This window comes from Haemaphysalis longicornis, unplaced genomic scaffold (genome assembly GCF_048455015.1).
Source record: "Haemaphysalis longicornis isolate Haplotype H1 unplaced genomic scaffold, Haemaphysalis longicornis Haplotype H1 scaffold_9, whole genome shotgun sequence".
Taxonomy (NCBI): Eukaryota; Metazoa; Arthropoda; class Arachnida; order Ixodida; family Ixodidae; genus Haemaphysalis; species Haemaphysalis longicornis.
Genome location: NW_027526460.1, coordinates 127,377,309 through 127,402,495, shown reverse-complemented (window position 1 = coordinate 127,402,495; position 25,187 = coordinate 127,377,309). Strand labels below are relative to the sequence as shown.

Below are 25,187 nucleotides of genomic sequence, written 5' to 3'. Positions count from 1 at the left end.
CCGGCAGACAGATCCTCAAATCGCTTGGCATTTTTCCCGCAGGGATACCCCGAGCCAAAATAGACCTACCAGCGGAAATAGGGGATCTCATGTACATACCACCGCTACCGAAAAACATGCACCCCGTACATAACCAAGAGCGGCGACAGGCCAGGGCCAAAGCCCTACACAAAAGATATGAAAAATCAGAGGACGTGGTATACGTAGACGCCGCTGATTACATTGCTCGCGACGCCATGGACCTCGCACTGGTCAATTTCCGTGGGGATTCAATTGCCTCATGCTCGGTCCGCACGACGGACACAGAGGTTGGTGAAGAGGCGGCCATCGCCCTGGCGATGACGCTTCTCCAAAAATTAAATTCATTGTTAGCGACTCTAAGTCGGCTATTTTAAATTATTCGAGAGGGCGAATTTCACCCGAGGCGTCCCAAATCCTAAAATCTCGATCCCATGACGAGCGGAACGGGAAGATATACTTGATATGGGCACCGGCCCACTCGGGCCTGGCCGGAAACGAGCGTGCGCACGATGCGTCTCGAGGCTTTACCGACCGAGCTGGCGTCGACACTTCTGACCCAGACGCTCACTCGCTTCGCTGGACGGGCAGAGACAGGCTTGTGTCTTACAGGGAGCTGACTACTCATTACCGGCTTGAACGAGCCCGCTACCCCCCCGCTTATCCATCCCTCAGTAAAAGGCAATCTGTGGTTTGGCGGCTTCTTCAGACGAACTCGTACCCGAACCCCGTCGAGTATAGTCATTGTTATCCTGGACAGTTTTCAGATAAATGTCGGAGATGCAAGGAACGGACCGATCTTGCACATATATTATGGGCATGTCCTTAGGCGACTCTTCAGAGCCGCAAAATTAGCAGTAATGAGCAGTGGGAGACCGTACTGATCAGCTCAGACCCGGCGGATCAAGTCTGGGCCGTCCAGTTAGCCGAAGACGCTGCTAGGACCCAAGGGCTCCTGGCCGACGCCTAGGGTGGAGGTCTAGGTCTCCTCCACAAACTGGACAAATAAACGTTATTTCTCTCTCTCTTAACTTTTGGCCGGGTGGTTGAATCGAGGGTCAGTAAGGCAGACAAAAAAAAGGACCACAATGTTTGCGTAAGTGGCCCAAGAAAGACTATCGTCTTTAAAAATACTCGCGACTCAGTGGTTGCACATCCAATCAGAGCTCCTGTACAGAGCAAAGCCAACCGCCTTGCTTGGCGAAGAGCACTCTAACGAAACCTTTCATTAGCAGATAAAACGCGCTCAACGTTCTTCGAGACAATGGCAGAGGAGACAATGGCCCAGCGATCCTCTCCGCACAATTGCGTGTCCTGACTGTGAGATTCTGCGTCGCTTATCGCTGCAAGGTCCCAGCGCGTAAGGTCCCGCCATTGGACAAAGTGGTACGCGCGTGCTGGCGGCATCAGGCACTGCGTGTATTGCTACCCTATCGAGAAAACCAGCCATGGTACCCGTACTCGGATACTGGGATTGTCGAGCCTTGGCCGAATCCATACGCTACCTACTGGCGCACGCTGGGGTCACCTACGAAGACAAGAGGTACATATATTTTTTTTCTTTTTAGCAGTGAAGCTGTTTAGCAAATTGTAATTCTTCGTGTCCGCAGTTAAGAATACCAAGAAATGGGAGAGCGCTGGTTTGTGCGTGCCTCGCGACGACCGCCCAGCGTTTCCGGCTCACGTTTGTCCAGCCAAGCAGATTGGCCGAAAAAAAACTGTAGCGTTCGCCGTAATGGCGACAACACTTGCTCACAACGAGAGAGAGAGAGAACTATTTAATGAGCTCAACGAGAAACACTCCAGCGTTCGCCGTAACCGTGGCAACAATTGCGCCCGGAACGAAGCAGACAATTGAAAGCGTACGCCCGTCCAATGCGGTGTCAAATGATAATCACTTCCAAAAAATGAAGGAAGCTCACACTTTTAGCAGCAATGATGGAGTAAAGGTCGTGTCGGCAGCGAAGAAGAAGCAAATCGGGTGCAATCGTGGACTCAACCTTCGTGATGGTCGTGAAGGTTGAGTACAGCTTCGCTACCTTCAAGTCTTACGCGCTGGTGCAAGCTGCCTTTTTTTTTTTCATAAGCGAGAATTTGGAATTTTGGTTTTTTATTTAAGACTTCATGCATAAAGTAACCCCTACTGGTCAAGTTTAAAAGCTGCAAAACATACCATCACAACAACAATTAAAAATGTTACTCGATCGCAGCGCGAAACTCCAAAAAGAATGCAGCAGCATTGATCGTTTCGCATTCAAAATTTATAAAGAATGCTTCGGTGACCTCGGGGTTTTTGTTGTCGCGTCAGGTTTTTGTTCATTAAGGGTTTCTGCTTAGAAAACACAGAAAAGAACACTGGTCTGGATCTCGCAAATTACATCAGGTGAAACACATCCTTCCGGAGGCACAATTTTCTCCTTATAGTTGCAAACGGGAGAAGGTTCTGTGGTGATCTCTAGAGCGCCGTGTACTATACTCCTCCGCAGGATTCCCCATCCTATACTAAAAATAAACTCCCCTTTCACTGTAGCGACATTAAGATTAGTGTTGTTTGTTTCGTGGGTCTCGTGTTTTTTTTTTTTTTGCTTATCTTAAATTATCGGGAATTGCTTCCAGAAGCAGTGGGAAACGATTTGACAGCGCCTTTTGTGAGGTCGGATTGAAACCACGATCTGTCGCAGACGTTACTTAAGCTTCGGAATCCGTCTACGGGGAGCGTTTCTCTAGAGTACTTGTGGCAAAGGTGCTCGCGAGATGCCGGAACTTTGGGGGCGAAAAATCAACCTTTTACGCGCTATAATAGGCACTGAAATGTTCCATTTAGGCATTTATAGGCATCAAATACTGTCGTTTAGGCAGATATAGTTTCAGTTCGTATTTACTTCAGCAGAATATTTTACTACGAATTTTTGACTTGCAGTAAAAACAGCGGGCAAGCATTGTGCTGTAGGAAAGCAATGTTATTTTCTTTGTGAAAACTACCATCACAAGAGCTATATTAACAGGTTTACGTAAAACACAGGGTGAATCGACAACAAAATAAAAGCTTAAAAGCCATGGCAAGCCAGACACATCTCAATGATTTGTAGCTTGAAATAGTACCTCATTTCAGTCCATAATTGCGTGCGAAAAAACAACACTCAACGTTCACTGAAGTTTCGGGAGCGCGCTTGTTGCTCGAGACGCTCCATGACGTGATTCCATTTTGAATGTCAGATTGTTTGGATCTCAGAACCTTCGGCAGTTGTCTCATGAAATCCACGAATTTTTTCAGACAGAATGGGAGATTTTCAGACAAGGATGACTCTGTCAGCCCCCTGTCCTTTGCGGATGGTGGGGGATCTGTCCTGCACCTCCGAAATGAGCTCAGCATTCTCAGGCAGAGAGTGGCGCCCAAGCTGTCCGCTGCGGAAATGTTTTCTGCTAAGAGTGGGAAATAAGCACACGAATGTGCCAAGTCACGTTCAAGTGTAGCGTTGTGTAAATAATTTCGGCTACGACGATTTTGTCGTCTGCAAAGCTGTCAGTATAAACGGCAAGTGTTTCTATTAGATTTCCGCTCTAAGCGTAGTATTTTAAATGCAGAGCATTTCAGTAACTCACGATGTCACCCGCGTTGACGTCCGTAGTCGTAGTCCGCACCCCTCCCCCTACACTGTATAAAAAAAATACTATCCGGCGCCTGGTTTCGATCCCTCGACCCTGCCGGTGGAACGCAATGTACATGGTGCTCTACCCACTGCGCCACAAAGCCGACACAGAATGGGAGGCTACGAACTCGCCTTATATCCTTGACTCACTCAAACTACGTCAAGAAGCTGCTGATACAACGCATTCACTACCACCAACTCCCCAAACACTAAACGTTAACGCAATACACCCACCCCCTATGCGACGCATTTACTCGAGTCCCCCTCGCGGGGAGATGGGCCCAATTTTTTTAGGAGTAACAGCGGTCGCTGGTGGAAGAGGCACAATCGGTAGCTGCCGCTTGAAGACACAACCACGGCGCGGCCTCTGTAGCATCCACGGTGGTCCTCCGTCATTCGCGCCAACAGCGCCAAATCCTCCCCTAGTGGTACGTGGCGTCTGAAACCCGTTGCATTTATCGTGTGGCGAGGGGAGAAAGGAGGTTGGTGACGTCGCGGACGCCGCTGACGTCATTTTCCCGCGGCAGCCGGGCCGCCGCTTGTCGGCGGCAGCAACCGACGCTACCCCAACTTTCGCGCCTGCCGCCGGTGGCTGCCTCATGGACCACTCGGTAATGGCACCAGGCGCGAAAGCTGGACGAGTGGCAGCCGATGCCTCGGAATGGCCGCCGCCCGTTGTTGGGTATGTATGCACGGTAACGTGTTTCATAATTGAACTAAGAAAACATGCAGGTAATAGTGTGTTTTCTGGTGTCGAATTGTTGTCTTTGTCGCGGTATTATTTGGAGCGTTACGCAAACATTCTATTTGCTTTTTTTATTCAAAATTCGTATGAGGACGTCTTTGATTCGAGGTCATGAGAACACATGTGCTACACTCGTGTACTGTACATACGATTGGACTCTAAGCAAAAATATGACATATGCAAATTTAGACATACAATACTGCACCATCCGAAAAAACGTGCTACATACACATTTAGGTGCACAACAATTGATTACGAAAGAAGAACTTCGAAGGTTCTAGTCACTACACAGATTTGTTTTCGCGCACGGCTCGGTGGGAGAAGAAAAGAACTTGAAAGTTGCGCTCAAAGGGATGTTCCTTATACGTTCAAAATAATCTTTTCAGTTCAGAGACAATAATCGGGAACCTATAATTTAAAAAATAAGCATGCACATGTATGGTTCAAGGCCTGCCTTTTGGGCCAGTTAACGCAAACTCTGAAAGAAAGCGTTGATTCGACCATTAACCTGCATACACTTCCGACAAATCATGTTCATACCAACAAAAATTCAGCGAGAAAAACGTTGCAACACAATACCCGCATTATTGACCACTCATTGCTGCTTTCTATCTAAGTACAAAAATAATGCGCAACCATTGCGTATTTTTGCAGAACACAAATCGAACGCACCCGTCTTTTTTAATGGCGCGTGAACAGTCTGATTACCAGGGGAGATGGAAGACGCGCAGAAAAAAAGCGTTCCTCTATTGTTAGCCGCATGTACTGAACTCATTGATCGCCATGTGATCAAAATTAATTCGGAGCCCTCCACTACGGCGCGCCTCATCGCCTCCGTTGCGTCGGCGCGTTAAACCCTACAATCAATCTATAATAGCAGGGTACTTACACCTTGAAGACGCGGCCTAAATACGGGCCGATTACTAAGTCCTGAGGAGATACCTCCCCCCAGTTATAGCAGGGGAGCACTCATTGTACGTCCCCGCGCACGTATTGTACGCTGTGCGCCCCACAGCAGCCACTGCCACTTTGTTGGTGTTGGCGCCAACAAAAGCCGACCCAACCCTCGTTTTCGCTGAGGAGAGGCAGAAGGTCGAGGGGCCACGCATATGAGAGGAGGGATTTTGAACAGGAGGGGAAATAGCCAGTTTATTTTGAGAGTGGGATTTTGAAACACGCAAATCGCATTCGGGTTGTTGCGAGAATTGCGAGAAAGCTGAGGGAACTTTTCTAATCGCTTTTTATAAGAACGATTGATTGATTGATTGATTGATTGATTGATTGATTGATTGATTGATTGATTGATTGATTGATTGATTGATTGATTGATTGATTGATTGTAGGGTTTAACTCGCCGACGCAACGCAGGCGATGAGGCGCGCCGTAGTGGAGGGCTCCGGAATAATTTTGACCACCTGGGGATCTTTAACGTGCACCGAAATCTCGCACACACGGGCGTTTTTGCTTTTCGCCTCCATCAGAAAAGCGGCCGCCGCTACCGGGAATCGAACCTGCGACCTCGTGCTCAGGAGCGCAACGCCTTAGCCACTGAGCCACCGCGGCGGGTTTTTTATCAGAATGAGTTGCTCCTTTCGCCTTTTGTAATACCTCTTAAAACACAACCGAATTGGTATTCACCAATTTGGAAAACGGAGTCCCATTCGTGGCAAGCAGTGCGCAAAAGGTAGCGTTTCTCTAGCGGCCATATTTCTGTACGTGGTCTCTACACTTTGTTTTCCCGGCCTCCAAACCAGTCCTTAACGTATCTTTTCTGTACGACCACTCAATTCTCTCGGGTCCGGGTTACCCAGGAGGTGCTGTCGAACAAGTTAATCAAGCCGTGCGAAGGAAGCACGCAATGGACGCGAAGCTGCGCCAAAACAAGCCCAAAACAACCGTCGCTAGAGCAGACGACAAAGCCGTTACGCCAACACCGCCGCCGGCAAGCAGGCACTTGCGTTGGGAACGCTGGGTAAACTCGCCCCGTCATCTATAGTGTGCTCCGTGAGTTGAGTGAACGCCCCCCCCCCCCCCCTCCCCCTCTTGCCGCCGCCTCTGCCGCGTTGGGAGTTTGTTGTCCCGCACGCCACGAAAAAACCGTTGGGCTGGTAGAGGTAGAAAGCTTTGCTTTAATACATCTTTACAGGTATGGTTTCGGCAGCGGCCCCGAGCCGACCCGACAGGAGTGGCTGCAGGAGAAGTACGAGCTCGAGTTGGACTTCCCTAATGTGCCGTACTTCATCGATGGAGATGTGCGGATAACACAAAGCATGGCCATCCTGCGCTACCTGGGCCGCCAGCATGGGCTGGCCCCAAAGGACGAAGATACTAGGCAACGGGTCGAGGTGCTCGAACTCACGGTGAGAGAGAGAGAGAGAGAGAGAGAGAGAGAGAGAGAGAGAGAGAGAGAGAGAGAGAGAGAGCAATGACGTTATTGTGTGACAACCAGTCATTAGACGTCGGCTTAGAGCTCGTGGGCTCTGGAGGCGTCTTCGGCTGCTGAATGGCCCAGACTTAATCCGCTCGGTCGGAACTAAGCAATATGGCCTCCTACTCTTATGTATACTCCTGATGTTGTGGGCTCTGGTCAGGCCTACAACATGTCTGCTAGCTCTGCCCAGACTTACACCGGTGGCACTTGTCGAAATAAATGGTAGGGGTAACAGTGACTGCATACGCAATCAATCTGGTGCCCGTGGTCATTTGCACAAGTCGCCAAGCCATGGATGAGAATATATTTTTATTTATTTATTTATTTATTTATTTATTTATTTATTTATTTATTTATTTATTTATTTATTTATTTATTTATTTATTTCTTGATCAGTAGGTGGCTCATGTCGATAAGAAAAGGCCCGTCGACCCGTGGAGAGCGGCAGTAGAACATTGAACGACAGGGTGAGATCGGGGACTTCAAGCTTAACTGGCAGCGGTTGTGCGCTGCCTTCGCGCAGCTCCCTGCCGAGTTGCTTGGGAAGCGCCAGCTCCTCGCCGGCTCCTGCCTTCGACGCACCCGTCGACCGACGTCTCAGCGTAAGATGGACTGTTAAGCGAGCCCGGCGTCGAGTACGGGAAAGAGAGGATAAAATGGGAATGACGGCGACTAAATGTGAATATTGGTGGGCAACAAAAGTAGCGACAGACAGCCAATGCCACTGCTTAAGCCAGAAAACACGACCACTGAGGCAGTTAAAACGCAACGCACGATCTGCGCGTTGTGTGAGAGGCATGCGAGAAACACCGTGTTTCGGGCCTGTAAAGCCACAGGAATGCGTGCGTTTCGGACCGAGCCTTGCTTTTCAGGACCCCCCCCCCCCCCCCAGAATAAAAAAAAGGGGGGGGGGAAGCGGGGGGGGGGGGGCTGGACGCACTAATCCAAAAATGGGTCGACCAGTTCGGGGGGAAATTGCCAAAGTAGAGTATGTTTGTGCGAAGGAAAAATGTAACGCCTCCGTACATCTGCAAAGAAAAACTGTATAGCTTTCTTAGAAGCTTCGGAAATGAAGAAAATTTCACAAAGGCTTGTTGTGGCCCGTGTGTAAAGTTACAACGTTTGAGCATGAAACAAAACCGCGCTAAGGACAGAACATCAGCGCATGTCTTATGTGATCTATTTTGCTATTGTGCTTTCTTTAGCATTGTGTTTCCCCAATAAAAAAAAATCCTTCCTGGACCAGTACGAGTTTTACTTCTAGTGGCAAGTTTCTGAGAAACCTATTTTCTTTGCGACCATATGACTGCATTTCAAGTGGATTAAAAAAATTCTATCGGCAGCACTACGGAAAGACGCAAAACTCTCCTTAACGACATGTGCCAAAATTTGTGTATCTATATGTGAAGCCAACTGCCCGGCATGGCCCCACAAGCCTTTGCGTGGCTTCGGCCAGCCAACACCTGTAACGTGTTCATTTGAAAAATATATAATTGTGTTTAGGGATCGTAGTGAGTGCCAGCACAACGAAGCGTATTTGCAACGGGACTCTATGCATACCACAGAAGTAACAGCGACACATAAGAACAAGCGACTACTTTGGGTAAAAAGCACGCACTCGGCGCGAGCCATGCTCACGGAACTCGGCTAATATATCCTTAATTAGTAGTAGGTGGGCCTCGGTTGCCGTCAACAGTACGGACAGTATACCGTTCTACAAACTGTACCTCTGTCGACGTTTTGGTCCAAGGCCGACCACATTTGATATATGTCGTCCACCGACCGATCCTGGGGAGCCCCAGAATGGTTTTCGTGCCACTTTTTTTATGCCTAAACATTTCCGTGTGCACTAAGCCGGGAAACCCTTCTGTCCGCCCAGTCATATTTGAAGAAACCAGCTCACAGACCCGAGGTGGACGACGAGGATTTATAAAAAAGTCCCGAGTCACCTCCACTATCGTGAACCCTTGAGAGGGGCGAAGCATGCAGTGTATAAGTGTATTCAAATATTGTAATTTTCTCTCTTGTCACACGGCGCACGCTGATTGGGCGCCGGAGACGCGCGGGTAGGAGGAGCAATCGCGCGCTTGCTGAGGCGGTGGCGCCCTCTTTTGCGTTGAACCGGATTTAGCAAATAAATGAGAGACAGAGTGGCCGTAAGAGCTGTCTTCGAGTCACACGCCACACCATGCTAAGAAGTATGCTCTACAGGAGAAAAACTGGCGTTATAAACCAATTTCGAGATGGAATTTAACAAATTTCTGCTATTAACGCAAATAAATCCTGATTATTTCAGTATTTTATGTTAGTTTAAATCATGTTAGTTTATTTTAAACCGGTTTTATCCAGTATACACTTGATTTTTACCATAGTTCGACAACTTGATTTACTGTGACGACACGAGACGACAACACGAAACGCCGACAGCCCGCGCCCGTAAGCTGCTTCGCCCATAACGAATATATCTTTTTTTCAACACTATCTATTGGTCAACATTTTGCACGCAGGCCTACCAAATGTAACAGAAATCGGAACCAAACGATCCTGCCGAACTCCAGCATGGTTTTCGTGTCGTTTGTTGAATGCGTAAGCATTTCTATGTACTCAACCAGGACACGAGTCTGTCCATCCATTCATATTTAAAGAAGTGAGCGCACAAAAAAAAACAAGTTCGACAGGGAGTATTCACCAAAACAGAGCTCGTATTGCATATATATATATATATATATATATATATATATATATATATATATATATATATATATATAGAGAGAGAGAGAGAGAGAGAGAGAGAGAGAGGGAGAGAGAGGGAGATAGGTCAGCAGTCGGCACTAACGGTAAAAAAATATTCTAACCATTCCCCTATGCCCTCTTTGGCGTTGTAGACTGCCGGCGTTTCTTTCTGTATTTTCTAACGAGCCCCTCATTTCCAAACCCTATTATCGTGCGAAAGCTTAGCGAGGGCCTCGGTTCTGGCAGCCTTGATGCCAAGGTAGCATAAGAGGGCTTCCCGCCAGTTACCCGCTTATGACAGGCTGTAGACGTTCGCGTCACGCCCCGGGGGTAGAAAAGAAGGTCCCCTTCTCCCCGTGTAGTCTGAGTGGCGCTGGCTACCACCCTCAAGCGTCAGATACAGTTGTGGTAAATATAAATACCCCAGAAAGTGAAGCAGAACACAGTCGCCCAGATAGCCGAATTGGTAAGGCATTCGAGATCTAATCGAAAGGCGTGGGTTCGGTCCCCACTCTGGGCGCGTGTTTTTCTTTCTTTCTTTCTTTCTAACGTGATTAATAAAAATAATAATTTAACGTCACGAACGGTAAAAAAATATTCTAACCATTCCCCTATGCCCTCTTTGGCGTTGTAGACTGCCGGCATTTCTTTCTGTATTTTCTAACGAGCCCCTCATTTCCAAACCCTATATATATATATATATATATATATATATATATATATATATATATATATATATATATATATATATTAACGTATTGTGCATGGCCTCAGAACCGCAACTAATGTTTTTTTTTCACACCCGTAAATATATTCTGGTGTACGGTCAACAGGCATTTGACGTAATGAAGTCCATTCTGCGTCTCTGCTACGAGCCGGGCTACTCGGAGGAGAAGCGGAAACAATTTCTAGTCATCGTCGCCGACAAGCTTCGGCAGTTCGTGTCGTACCTGGCCAAGCACGGCCCTTTCTGCGCAGGTCAGGACGTCACGTACGCCGACTTCCTCCTCTACGAGACCCTGCAGGTACGTGCATGTCATCATCACCATCCTCACTCTTGTTGTTTGTGATGCAGTACGGAGGCCTCTTGCACTGACACACTATTACCGCTAATGAGAGCGAGCCGAATTATTTCCATTAAATCTGAAATTGCCGTGCCATCTTTTTTCTGTCTCTTTCCACCTTCTCGCATGTTCCGCCATCTGGTCTTCAGTACGTTCACCGTTACATATGGACGCCACATCAACATCCGCACAAGCACGGGAGGAACGCACAGCATAGAAACGCGCAATGAAACCGAGCATTTCACCGGAAGACGGAAGTGGCTTCCGTGCCCACACGCGAACACGTGTAGACTGAACACTAAAGGATGAGTACGGCGTTGTGGAGTACAGCCACGTACAACACATGCAAAATACACAGGGTACACCAATCGCAAGCGCATGAGAGAGAGAGAGCGAGAGAGAGCGAGAGAGAGAGAGAGAGAGAGAGAGAGAGAGAGAGAGAGAGAGAGAGAGAGAGAGAGAGAGAGAGAGAGAGAGAGAGAGAGATGAAACTTTATTCTGCAGCTCAAGTCCGAACCGCGGAGTTAATGTCTTAGATGATCACGAACGAAGGCTCCGGGCCCCTCACAAAAGCCGCCGGTGACAGCTGTTAAATCTCCCTCTGGGCATGCGCCAGTCATTATCATCATCACGAACAAGCTCGCTGTACCATTAAAGTATCAGCCCCGTTACGGTTAGCCATGGCCCAGGTCTGCCTTGCGTCGCTCTTCCGCTACAGTAGCGGTTGTCGTCTCATGCAAGGTAGAACTCGTGACATTCAGGGACAGGCACAGACAGCGTGAAGGTCAGATTCACTGCCGCAAGACGTCTGGTATGCTTTCGTCGGCAAACTTCAGGAGTTATATGATAATTCTTACTCATTAGGTGCTGTCCAGTGGCACGTCAGGGTACCAGTCTGCGGTAAATGACGCACATAAATCGGGCCACCAGAAAGTGTTTCGGCACAATCCAGCAGGTAGTAGCTTGTAGAAGAAGCATTTCGGCCGCCGCAGAAGCACTTGTAGTCGGGTAGCGGGTCAACACGGTTGAAATAAGGGGAAAGCGGTTATAAGGTTGGCAAATATTCGGGGAGGAGAAGAAAAAAAAGGAAGATACTGCCATTGCGTGCTTTTCCCATGCAGTATCGGAGAACACCAACGTTGTCGCCGGCACGCTTTGACAAGCCAGCTGTTCCTCCCGGCCAGTTCTGAAGGGGATGCTTCGCCTGGTGAATGCAAATGCACGGGGAAACAGCGGCGCAGCCCATTTGCGGCACACCGGGCATAGCTACAAGGGAAAAACCACTAGTACATTCTATACACCGGTAGCAGGCGTGGTTGCGTCCTTTTTTCTGGAGGCCAGCGCATCTCGCACGCCGAAATCGAAACCCGTTTGCGTGTTGCCCTGCACCGAGAATGAAGAACGCGCTGTTTTTGCGTTGTGGGTTGGAGGCAAGCTCGCTCCATGGTAACGCTAGCAACGCGTGTGCGCCAAGGGGGTCACCCGAATCCAAATGGACCCGTGCCACGACTCAGGAGATCATGGCTAGTGCTTGAGCTCTAATTGGGGTTAATAAAACTGGTTCCCTTATTCGAGAGGCCGGTATCATATCGAGTGGGGGTGGGGTAGGGTAGGCTCACCCAGGCTCAGCAGGACGATTCTTTTCGCCGAGAAACTCTCTGTCACCTCGGAAGGCGGGCCGCCACGACGTTGGTGGCTCCGCGACGGACACAAAACAGCCTGAGCCAGCTTGCATTTCTGGCAGTGTAGAGGACACGCCCCTGCTAGACTGCTATGAAATCGCGAAGAAATACGTCAACACCGATGACGAGTCTCTTGACGTGTTGGAGGTGGTTATCTTGAAACGTCTGAAGTGCGTACTGCTGCACTACGTTCCTGACAAACCGGTGGCCAGACTTCTGAGCAGCTCGAAAGCCTTTTCGAAGGTCAATCGCACTGTGCCCTGGCCCAGCATGAAGCGGCACATTTTCCGCTACTGCCGGTTTGCCATGCCTGTTAATCCGTCGAATCGCGCGGTGGCAGTGCACCGGCGCTGATAAAACCCATTGGCAGCTGCAGCGACCGCGGCTGATTTCTGCCTGCAACCTTATGCGGTCTTTCCCGAGACCTACTCCTCAGCTTCGAGGATCTTACCAACCATTTCAAATGTGCTCGTCACCTGTTACCCCTCCCGCACCCCTCCTTACACGCGGATGAACGGTAAGCCGAATCCCTGCCCACCCCATCCTTGTACCACCCCATCCGCCCCTTGGTGTTTCCCACACCTACATGTTCAATCTGCGGCCTCAAGGCAACCTTCCACCACCAAATTTGGGAGCGCCGGCCGAACCCTTCCACCCATCCACACCCTTTCCTAATGGGTGGCGGTGGTGAGTGATCCGGACTCGGTGGTCCAGAGGCTCCTCGCTGCGCGGGGTGGCACTGGCGACCTCGCCGAAAAAGCCCCCTCCTCACCCCTACCCCCGCTTAGCAGACTTCAGCGCTATCCATTCATCCTCTGGAAAAAGTACGGCTGTCAGATTTTATTGGTGCTGTGGCCAATCGGTGCCCTCTTGTGGGCCCTCCTTGCTGTCAGATTGTGACGTCCCTTCGATTGGCGAGGCTTTGGTGATTAAAGCGAGCAGTCAGGTGTTTCGGAGGAGAGAGGGGAGCCCCAATGGATGCTGACCTCTGCCCAAACTCTTTTCCCTGATCTCAGCTGCGACGAATTTTAGGTTGTAAATACTTTGTGTAAATCAACTATGCATGTGCCTGTTTAATAAAGAAGAAGTCGTCTACAAGCTTTCCTTGTAACTCAGTTACAACTGCTGCATGTCTTTCAAGTTTAAATGGTCTCTTAAGTCCTCCACATTCGTTTGAAGAGTTTTTGTTAGGACCTTTCGAGATATTACACCCTAAAGTCAAATGTGATGCTCCAGCTAAGCCTGTGGACGACTGTACATACTGTGCAGCTTGCTTCTTGGAATAGCCCATTGTCTCGTGTGTGCCGTCGACCACGATCTTCGGGAATTATCTGCTCGTCTCTTCCACTTCAATCCACCGGTCCTCCTATCGGGTGTTATTGCACTTTCTACTCGCTGCCTACCATGTCATGAAAAGATTGTGCTACCTAGATGTAATGACACTAGGCCCAACGGTTCGGTCATGGTGATCTGGAGCCATTAGGAGAGGCAGAAATCCCCCCCCCCCCCTCAATCCTTCATGTCAACTTGTCTTAACCTGTACAATTTATCATCCTTAACCCCTCTTTCGCGCCAGTGGTGACAGCAGCGAGGGTATTGTAATTGATTGATTGTAGGGTTTAACGCGCCGACGCAACGCAGGCGATGAGGCGCGCCGTAGTGGAGGGCTCCGGATTAATTTTGACCGCCTGGGGATCTTTACCGTGCGCCGAAATCTCGTACACACGGGCGTTTTTGCTTTTCGCCTCCATCAGAAAAGCGGCCGCCGCGGCCGGGAATCGAACCCGCGACCTCGTGCTCAGCAGCGCAACGCCTTAGTCACTGAGCCACCGCGGCGGGTGCGAGGGTATTGTATCAGAGACATTATTTTGTGGGGAGCACTTCGCAGTGAAGCAAGCCTAGTGGCACGGTGAGTTGGAAATCAGTTCCTTTGCTCACAACGCAGGTCGTGAAGATCCTGGGCCCGCGCACGTTCCGCGAGGGCTACCCTCAGCTCGAGGAGTACTGCAAGCGCGTCGCTTCTCTGCCTAAAGTCAAGGAATACCTGGCCTCTGACCGTTTCAAGAAGTGGCCAGTGTTCAGCCCCTTCGCCGAAGCTCTTGGGCCACAGCACAAGCCACCGGCCGACGACTGCTGAGCGCAGGACATCTAAGAAAAGGAGATCGGCGAACATGAAAAGTGACTGCGGAACACCGGACCTTCTCGTGCTTGTTTGAAAAAAAAAACCGTTTTCTTTATCAAATCTTCTACGTTGTCGATTTACTAAAAAGGTTTGTCCCCCATTTCGCCTTCTAAACCACTGCTCATATCAAAACATTTTTTTGTTGGCTTCACTATTCATTACTCTGTGTTCAAGTTCACCTGTACCTTACATATTTACTGATGGAATCACTTGTTCATTGCATTTTAGATGCAACGCATCTCATGCTCACCCCTCTGTCCTTCCTGCGTCTGTCCGGCGTTGTCCGCACAGCTGCGCCTCTCATCCTCTCCTCTTTACGATAGTGAACACTCTCTCCCAAACAGCTGCGGGTTGGCGCAGAGCGCTCTCACTACGTTGCTAGGCACCGGTGGGCGGCGCTGCGCTCGGCGCTGCGCGCGCTGCGCATGTGCAGTACTCTATCTCTCTCCGCGCTCTCCCCTCCTTCGGGCGCTGTGAATGTAAAGCGGCATGCCGCGCTCCGGCAGTCTCAGTCGACGGTTGTCCGTGCTACGCTTGCACTCTCTCGCAGCACTCGACGATTGCTTGATGCGACGGTATACGCTCGTAATCAACACGGCGGAAACGCCAATGGAACCCCCCAGATGCGTTGCATCACACCAGGGTTCCCGCGAGGGGAGGTGGGCGTAATTTTTTACTGTTTTCACCTCTAGCCAAAAGCAGGTGTTGTACAATAAAATTCGCGTTAAAAGTTATATAAGCACTATTTCCCTGACTTCTGCTGTTTCGGTGAAGAAGAACTGTTATGATGAATTATTTGAATCATTGCATTCCCTATAATCATTCCGCGCCTGTAATGTGTTTAGCTCAGGGCTGTTACGAAATGACTAATGTGAAAATTTACTGCAAATGTTTCGCATTGACCACTCAGCAAACCTGCAGTCTTGGGAAGGGTCTTTAAAACATCTGCATCTCTGCTACCCTTAAATTTGACAATGAGAATGGAGAAGATGTTTTTCCCACAAGGGCGCAAAACAACAGGGGGAAGTGCGTGTCATTTTGCGCTTTTGTCGGAGTGCTCCCCTCAGGGGTTTTCCTTCTTCCTTTACCCCTCAAAGCGGCGCCCCAACCCGAGAACACATGCATTTGCATGGCGCTACCGCGCCGTTTCAGAACGACGGCCCCTTTTTAGAGAATTGGGCCCCTACTGCGAACCGGAATGGAAATGTGCTTAAAACGGTAAACCACTCTGCTGCTCGGCGTCACTAGTCGGAGCTCCGAAATCCTGACTTCTGCATTTTTATTTGAACTGGTGCAGGCCAGTGCAGAGTGCTACTGAGGATATAAATTAGCAAAAACAGAACATATGCTGCAGTGCTTGCACCATTCAGCCAGTTAAGTTAAAAAAAATACCCCTAGTGTACCGCCACCTCATCATATGGGAGGTCACCTCTTGGGTACCAGTGAGCGTGATATCTCTATGCACTGTCCATGCATGTCAACGACAGAGAAACGCACAAGGGTGAGACACCAGCGCTACTTTTAGTTCGGCAAGCCCAACGATTTCTTTCTAGCCCGCAAACAGGCGTGGTCTGTTTTCGGAGACCTGCTTGTCTGAAGTGTGTCAATGGCTATTGGCGTCCCCGCGTAGCTTCGCATTACTCCATCCAGCAATTTGTTTTCCTGGTGCCATATCAGCAAACTTCACTAAAACCCTCTCACTTGTGACCGTTTCACCGCCGGATACCCCAAGGACCCATTGACCCAATCGCCCGATCAGAAGCAGCTGCTAGCTTCTTGTGCCACTGACTAACACTATGCGTTCGTGGCGATCCCAGCTTCCTGTCAATTAAATATCTTCTTGCGGGCACGCGCAGGCTAATTAAATAACACGGGTAGAAGATGGCAAGTTGACCACGGTATACGATGCCTCTACTTGCGTATATCTGTCTCTTTCAAAGACATCCATGAATGCAATGGCCTCAAAGTAGTTATTTGAAGAGGCACGAACGTGGGCTTCAGACGTGTTTCTGTTCTGTAGAACGCAGCGGGAAAGACATGTCGCCCTCTATGCCAAGGATCATACGGGGCTGGGTGCTTTCGGTGTGCTTCAAGACTCGTAAAGACAGCAGATAGATTCCATTGCCAGTAATTGAAGCGGCAATTTCCGCAGGCTGTCCCCATGTTGTACGTATAGGGATCTAGTGCCGGAGGATCTTGTCGGTTCTGTCGCACTCACTTGTTGTTTTGAGGCGAGCCTGCTGAAAAACAGGAGCGATGGCACAGCAATGAGGGAAGCTGTTCAGCCACCCGCAGTCTCTTGCCGCCTTAGCGTTTACGGTAGACTAGTGTCACTAAATAGCTTATGTATTGGCTCTATGGTAGACGTGAAAGTCTGTGTTACCCTGTGCCTAGACAATTTACAGGCACCGTGGTAACAAGCACGGTTTACCTGTCTCCTAGGGCCTGCTACGAAGCGGCGAAGAGGAGAAGTATGCGGCACCGTCCCATCACACCAAGGTTTGCAGAGGCCTGGTGGCACTGGTACGGTTCTCCGGGTGACTGGTTCTTGAACCCAGCGCTGCTTTCTTTCACATGAGCGTACGATTTTAAAAGACGATAGTCTTTCTTGGCCTACTTAAACCAAGACATTTTGGTCTGTCTGTCTGTCTGTCTGTCTGTCTGTCTGTCTGTCTGTCTGTCTGTCTGTCTGTCTGTCTGTCTGTCTGTCTGTCTGTCTGTCTGTCTGTCTGTCTGTCTGTCTGTCTGTCTGTCTGTCTGTGAACCGATTCAGCCACCCAGCTAAAGTAAAACAACGCCTGCGCAATAGTCTTATATAGTCACACCTAAATATGGCTAAGTCCGATGTAATGTTCATACTTGTCAACATTGTTGAAGAAGAACAAGGCATTGCGCAAATATAAGACGACAAATTAATACAGAAGTGATATTTGCAGCGTTTCTTTATAAAAAATCATACATGCATGTTTTTGTGCGAAATTAAATACTTCATCAACTGCAAAAAAAAAATTCACTCCGCCGTCGCCTGCTGTCGCCCGCGCCACTATAGCTTCTTGCGCCATTGTAAGAAATTAACCGAAACAGTTAAGAAAGGTTCCACTAGATAGGTTCCACGTTCTGCTATGCTTGGAACGCACGTGAATTAGGGCAACGCGGCTCCATAAACGCTGAAGTGGGGCGCCTCGATTCACGCGCATCTCCGCCGTAAAACAGCGTTTGCATCGAGAAACCCGGCTTGGAGCAGTGGAACGCGGTAAATTTAAAATGGTTTAAGCAAACCTTTGGCGTCTTTACCTTGGGAGGAGCGCGACGGAAGAGGAACAACATGAGAGGTGAGCGAGAAAGCGAAGAGAGGCATTTACTTGGCAAAAGTCGATAAAGACTATCGTCTTTTGTCGACATTTGCAACGAAAGGAGCAGATACGCGGCCAATTTTTTGAAGATCCCTTTCGCGCTGTGGTCGTGTTGTTTTCACAGTTCGTCACTAAGTATCCTCGGAGGTTGCAAAGGCACACATTCATTAAGCAGATGGAAGTGCGTCTCGTTCGTTTAGACGCAACGCAGAACGATCAATACGCGGGTGGCACTGATTTCATGCATCTCTAGAATTTGGTAGCGTGAGCTACACTGGCCGAGGTTGAGCAGTTTCGCGTGGCTGTTGGAGAGCAGTGCTGCGCATGCGCAAGGAGCAGTGACGTCACACGGTGCACAGAACGTTGCTCGCTACCCGGCGTCTCTCACACACCCCACGCGCCCAGCGTCTTCGCCGACCTCCGTTCCACACGTGGCGGCCCGGTCCACTTGATGGTCATGCGAGGGGTGGTCGGGTGTGCAACCGATGGCTCGTGCGTCGCAGCAACACCGGCGTGCGCCTGTGGAACCAGCTTAGCTCTGGGGCGATTGGTGACGCTGCGCCGGAGCCGCTTGATAAATATACACGTGTCAAATAATGCGTATACCGTGTGTGTGTCATTGAAGCAGCAGTAAACGTGATAATCAAGCTAATCCTAGACAACCAGGAAAGCTAAGAATAACCAGCTGAACCTTAGCTCAGGCTACGTATATCCTGGCATAGTCGAGCTAAGCCACTGCTAATTTTTTTATATGCAGGCTGCGATACGGTTTCGTTCCTTCCAGTCGTGGTCTCTCAAGACACCGGCCTGATCTCAAGGTGCGTTTTGGCTTCGCATCCAGTGCGGTGCGACAGCCATGGACGGGAACTTGACTGAAAGGACGGCTTCAGAAGCGCGACGAGCACTGGCGGCTCACAAACGGCGATAGAGACGGTGCGCCAGAGATTCTTGAGGTGGCGCTAGCGATCCGGAATTTCGAGGGGAAGGCGGTGAACCATCCAATGAATTTTGCTCGCACTGGGCTGAATCAAGTCGCTACGTCTTCACGTGGGTAGCCTCCAAGCTTTTAGCGGCGTTCAGAAAGGAAGTGTGATGTCACGGGATCCGGCGGCTCCATCTTTTAGCTCCACCGTCGTGCACGTCGAATGCGTACCGTTTAACCCAACCCCTGAGCAGTGGGAGGCCATCTAGCTAGCGGCGACCTGAGTGACCAGCAAGAGCTGATATCCCGGGCGCAACTGGCCGCACGTGCCTAGGGCCTCCTGGACTGAGGACGCCCCTCGCAAGAGAGGAACGGCTCAACTAACTCCGTTCCAGCTCAGTAAAACGTTTTCACCACCATCGTTAGCGGTTTCGCGAACAGCTACGCCCTGCAAAAATACTGACGTCATAGCTGTTGCTGGACAGTTTAAATGGGATATCCTGGTTAAGTAACAGATCCCCTATTCTAGGTCTTCTTGTCAAGAACAATGTCAAACTAGAATGAAATATTGAGATCGCGCGGGTCCGGGTGGTGTATGCAGGGCGCCAATTGTCGCTGCGGCCCTCGTGATTTTGGCTCACGGGAAGCTCTGGCTTCGGTAGTATTTTGTGGTTGGCAGTGGCATAGCTGTGAGGCGAGGCATGTGCTAGTGTGGTGTAGAAATCAGAAACGAGAGACACCAACTTCTGCGCCTTGTGTCGTCGTGGTAACAATTGCCCGAATAGGATGAAACTCCAGCTCTATGCCTGCGCCCCTGGCTATACGCTCGTTGAGAAATACGCTTTCACTTTATCGCCTTGCCGTTAAGCAATCACCCGTGCTCTAGTGCTCGTGCTGGGGTGCTTTCTTATATAGAGCCACTAAATAAGACACACTTATTTCTTAGCTCACCTGGTCCATCGTTCATCGTTGAGTTCCTCGTGATGTCTTCATGAGTCTTAGGAGCGCCCCCAAGACAACGGATGGGTCGACATTGTCTTCCAATGTAAGCATTCCTGCATTGTAGCCACATTCATCCTCCTACCGCAAGACGGCTTCGCCCTTCGCAACATAAGGCCCGCCCACCTCATGGCAGCCTCGGAACTTGCCGAATTAGCGAATCGGAACCCCAAGCAACCTAGTTTTCCTTCTATATAAAGAAAGTTGCCATCGTAGAAACCACTGGCTTCACTCCCCCTGAAACGGCAATTATTAATTTCCGAGGCGCCCACACGCATCGAACAGTCCCACTTCGGCCGGGTGACTATACCCATGTACGCTGCATCACCCCAAGGCGTACTTCGGCAATATTGCTTTGGCATCGGCTGTAAAGTGGTCATATGCCCTCAAGCAGGTGCGCATCGCAGGCACGAAACTTCTGTCTCCAGATCAAGTTCGCACGAACGACCCCGGTTCCCTAAACATGAGTGGGCACAGGAGCGGCGTAGCTGCTCAGATGGCTGAACGATATCACTTTCGTCATTTCCACGTTTGTAACAGGCTTTCGCTCTATGCTAAACACATTAAAAATGTTGTCTAGTGCTGTTCGTGTCCCCAGCTGCTTGGTAACACCAAGCAGCTGGGGACACGAACAGCACTATTTATGAACAGTGTGTTAATACTGTCCGAGTACTCCCCCCCCCCCCCCCCCTACAAAAGAATCCTCGAAGGCGCAAAACAGCCTTTGTCGAGTGAAAGCGATCCCCAAACAAAAGTTCGGCACTATTCGGAAGAAATAAAACAACAATCATTTGAGGCTACAAAAACACAAGCCGAACTAGCACGAGGTCAAGCCAACTTACTGCTGGCGGTAAACTACGCAAGAGCGGCACAGGCATCTCTCGAGAAATAACTGTTGGATATACGCCAACACTTGAACAAAATTGAAGCCAAGTCGGGCGATATTGATTGCATTGAGTCCGTTGTACAGTGTGCAACAAGCCATTAATGACGTGTCTCGTCATTTTTATGACGGCCTCAAAGATCATAAGGACAGGGTGTTGCATCCCACGGGCCGCACAAAGGCGCGCCGAAGAACAGAGCTTACGCCGGTCAGCAAGAGAGCAGAACGCCGATTTATTGTCAAAGCCAGGCTCGCTTATATTTGGTTCGAACGTAAGAGAGGAAGGGGGACGAGGGAGAGGAGCGGCGATAGCTGCCGCCGCGACATAAAGAAAGATGCGCACGTAACCGTGCGCGCCACGCAATGGTGACGTCGGCGCAGAATATGCAACACTTCTTTCTCCTTAAATTTGGAAACGCTCCACCGGTCGGCGTGTTCTCGTAGAACGTCTGAGGACTTGTTGGGGGCTTCTTGCAGTGTTGTCCGTGGGGGCTGATCTGGTTGTAGGTTGAGGTGGGGAGGGTACCGGAGAGTCTGCGCACCGAGGCGTGTTGGTTGCCGGGTCACCCTCCTCTGCTGTCGTTGGCGGGTGTTATGACTCACCGGCGCCATGTTTGCGCGGGTCAGTCACCCGCCGGTCGACCTCCCCACCGCTTGTCGACGGAAACGAAAGGAAGCCGACACCGCGGCGGCGGCCACTGATTGACAGCGGCTTTTGAGCGGTGTTTAGTGTTGTTGCCCAAAAGGGATTAAGGAGCCGCCGCTCGTCCCCCGGCCTGAGCAACTGAACGCGTGTGCGCGTGAAAGCCCAGACGGCGACGACCGGACAATGGGACCCAGTGGCGGCGGCAGCACAGCGAAGAAGGCATGGCAATGGTCAAGCCATTAACCCTTCCGAGTGATTCCACGAACCTTGTTAGCTCCCTGGGAAGTATGTGTGAGAACCCCACCGTGGGAACGCAGCGCGCGGCGGACACCAAAAAGATACGAGGCGCTCGCGCGTCTTCCGTTCTTCCCCTTCTACTACAGCAACACCGACTAGATGCTCCTGACGAGTGGCAAGGGTGTGTGTGTGTGTCTGTGTGTGCCGTGCATCTGTCGACATACCTGAAAGGCGTGTCCCTACCCGAGGGCGGTGCTTCACAGCGAGGAACTTACACCTCACCATTGGTCCGCATTGTTTTGTATGGGGATCCCCAACCTAGGGAACTAGGGATCGGGGGTCAACAAAAAGGGCGTGCTGCGGCCCGCCAAGATCTGTCTTCTGTCTTCATCTCGACAACTCACTGTAAAAATGTAAATAAACCCGTTGAGTTTGCTCTAAAGCTCTCCCCTAGTCCTGGCTCGACGAAGCGACGGCGACCGGCCCCGCTACCAGCAGACTGCGGTCGCTACAACTCGCTACAAGACGCAACAACTGGATGGCAAGCGGTTGGATCTGAGCCTGGAGGACGGAGAATGATCAACACGCCGAGATCACGGAGACTGACAGCTGTGAACTGGTGAGTGCTGGCTTTGGTTTTTTGGTTGCCAGGCTGATAAGATAGAAGTGCAATCTTTTCGCTGGTAGAGGCTACCACAGAAGCAGTTGTTTCCAGAACTTCTGGGTAGAGAGTGAGCCGCACCACACTAGTTCTCTGTCATGGATTGGAAGCGTTTGTTGAAGAATCAGCTGCTGATTCTGGGGGAGGAGCTGGGAGCAGAAGTAGATTCGGGGATGAAGAAGGACGAAATTGTTCGCGCTATCGAGGGCTTGAATCTCACCAGTGAAGATATCAAAGAAACGTGGAACGAGATTCAAAAGCAACAGGAACAGGAGCGCGAGCAAAAGCGGGAGCAACAGGAGTGCCAGCTAAAGCAACAGGAGTGCCAGCTAAAGCAAAAAGAACTGGAAGTAGAACAGCTGCGCCTGGAAGTGGAAGCGAGGAAGATGGCTGAGATTCAAGGAGTGGAGGTAGCAGGCAGACAAAATCTTTGTGATTTATCTAAGCTAATGCAACCCTTCAAAGTAGGGCAAGATGTGGGCCTCTTTCTTGTGAACTTCGAGAGAACCTGTGAAAAAGCGAAGCTTGGCCGTAGCACATGGGCTCGAAATTTGTTAAGTTTGCTGCCATGTGAAGCAGCGGATGTGATCGCGCGGCTTCCGGTGGAGGATGCGGACAATTACGACAAAGTGAAGGATAGCCTTCTAAAGAGGTTCCGACTTTCGTCAGATGCGTTCCGGCAGCGGTTTCGCAATCTGACAAAGAAGCAGGGCAGCACGTATTCTGAGTTTGCCTACGAGTTGAAGGTAAACTTGGTAGAATGGATGAAGGGAGCCAGCGCTTTTGGGAACTTCGAAAAGGCTCTTGAGGTAGTGGCTCTGGAACAGTTTTTTTCTAAGCTTTCCGAGCCAATGAAGCTCTGGATCCAAGATAGGGCCGGAGTAGTAACAGTGCAGGCAGCTGCCGACTTGGCTGATGAGTACGCGTCACGCCGGGGAGAAAGGGACGAGGTTCCTCCCGCAAAAGCGGGAGATAGAGGAAAACCTTGGACGGGAAAGCAGGGGGCTGGCGCAGGTACGACGGCACAGAAAAAGGCGGACTTCGCTGCAAGTAGTCAGGGATCACAAAACAAACAGGAGGGAAAGGCTTCGGATAGTTCTCCCAAAAAGAGTCCTTTTGACGCTAGGCAACCACCTACCTGCTACAAATGCAAGGAGGTCGGTCACATTGCCATAGGATGTCGTAGGCCCAGGCCAGCCCTTTCGTATACTTGTGACTCTGCTACTAGCGAGGAGCTACTTAGTCCGTACCTTTTTAATCTAACCGTGAACGGAAAGCCATGCCGCGTCTTACGAGACAGTGGGGCAACCATTGATCTGGTGCACCCGGACTACGTGACACAAGCAGACTACAATGGCAAGTGCGCATGGATTAAGCCGGTTTTGGAAGATGGAAGCATTTGTCTCCCGGTAGCTCGAGTAGTCATCACTGGGCCGTTCGGAGAAGTAGAGACGGAAGCGGCGGTGTCAGACAAGCTACCCTCGCAATACCCCTACTTGTTCTCGAATCGGACCGACCATCTGCTTAGAGAGCAAGGGAAAAGTTTTCACGAGGGAACAGTCCAAGCCTTGACTAGAGCTAAAGCACGCGCTTTAGCAGCCGAACTAGAGCGGCAAGAACCGAGTTTCGCCGGGCGTACAGCAACACCAGCTGGAGTCAGCACAGCGGAGCCTACTATCCCGTCACCTGCTGAAAAAGAGAGAGAGGGATCAGAGGAGGAGACTAGCGCTGATATAGCTGAAAGGGAAACGGAAGGGGGGCTGCTCGTGTTGCCTGTATCAAAGTCACTAGGCAATGTACTGGGGAAAGTGACCAGAGACGAGCTTATCGAGCAGCAAAACAGCGATCCCAGCCTTAAGGAGATTTGGAACACCGTCAGGGAAGGGGTGGCGAGGAAGAATGTCAGTTTTCCCGTCAAAAATGGCATCTTGTACCGCCACTACCGGAATGCAAAAGGTCGCACGTTTGACCAGATTGTAGTGCCGGCTAAGTATCGGCATGACATTGTTGAGCTCTGTCACGGAGTTGGTTGGTCGGGGCATTTAGGAGCTCGGAAGACCAAAGATAGGCTCCTAACGGAGTTTTATTGGCCAGGATGCTTCAAAGAAGTTGAGGACCACGTAAGAGCGTGTGACACCTGTCAGAGAGTGGGAAAACCGAACGAGAAGGGAAAGGCACCACTTAAGCTTGTTCCGCTCATTTCGGAGCCCTTTCGCCGGCTGGTAATAGACGTTGTGGGACCACTCCCAGCGACAAAGTCAGGCTACCGGTATTTGCTTACCGCCGTTTGTCCAGCAACCAAATTTCCAGAGGCGATCCCAATGAAGGAGCAAAGCTCAGTAGAAGTAGTCAACGCACTACTGTCTATTTTTTCGAGAGTGGGCTTTCCTCAGGAGATACAGTGCGACCAGGGTTCAGTATTCACCAGCGTTCTGACTACGGGCTTCCTCGAGAAGTGTGGAATGAAAATAATCCACAGCTCAGTTTACCACCCACAGTCCAACAGTGTAGAGCGGTGTCATTCCGTGATGAAGCGAATCCTGCGAGCCCTTATCTTTGAAAAGAAGTGTCAGTGGGATGCCTGTCTCCCAGCAATGCTGTTTGCGCTGAGATCGGTCACTCATGAAGCGACGGGTTTCAGCCCCGCGGAGCTGGTTTACGGAAGGACGCTCAGGTCTCCACTGCGACTTTTGCGCGAAACCTGGGAGTCGAAAGGTACCGACCCTACGGTGGTCGAGTACATTCTCGAATTGTTGGAAAGATTGCGTTGCGCTCGCGACATGGCTGAGGCGAACATGAGAGAGGCCTAAAGTAGAGCCAAGAGCTACTACGATCGAAACGCGAAACTGAGAGCTTATCAGGAAGGGGATCAGGTGATGGTCTTGCGCCCCTCGCGAGCAAATAAGGTGGAGGTTCAATGGGAAGGGCCCTTTCGGGTTGTGAAAAAGCTCTCGGACACAAATTATGCACTGGAACGGAAA

The 25,187-nt window shown here is 50.3% G+C and overlaps 1 protein-coding gene across 2 annotated transcripts; it reads left to right on the top strand.

Moving 5' to 3' along the window:
* Positions 1-1,382: 1,382 nt before the first annotated feature.
* LOC144151910 (glutathione S-transferase Mu 2-like) lies at positions 1,383-14,565 on the top strand. 2 transcript variants are annotated; one of them, XM_077683076.1, is made up of 4 exons: positions 1,383-1,561; positions 6,560-6,773; positions 10,411-10,602; positions 14,269-14,565. In XM_077683076.1, exons 1-4 carry the CDS (start codon positions 1,467-1,469, stop codon positions 14,458-14,460), a joined length of 693 nt encoding a protein of 230 aa, XP_077539202.1. In that variant the 5' UTR covers positions 1,383-1,466; the 3' UTR covers positions 14,461-14,565. The 2 variants fall into 2 exon arrangements, with proteins under 2 accessions (XP_077539202.1, XP_077539203.1); XM_077683077.1 differs by lacking the exon at positions 14,269-14,565 and adding an exon at positions 11,763-11,905.
* Positions 14,566-25,187: the final 10,622 nt, after the last annotated feature.

Excerpts from the sequence above, each read along its gene's own strand:
- LOC144151910 (XM_077683076.1), top strand. The coding sequence starts at position 1,467 with ATGGTACCCGTACTCGGATACTGGGATTGTCGAGCCTTGGCCGAATCC. Across the intron at positions 1,562-6,559 it reads GTCACCTACGAAGACAAGAG|GTATGGTTTCGGCAGCGGCC; the intron begins GTACATATATTT and ends ACATCTTTACAG. Across the intron at positions 6,774-10,410 it reads TCGAGGTGCTCGAACTCACG|GCATTTGACGTAATGAAGTC; the intron begins GTGAGAGAGAGA and ends TACGGTCAACAG.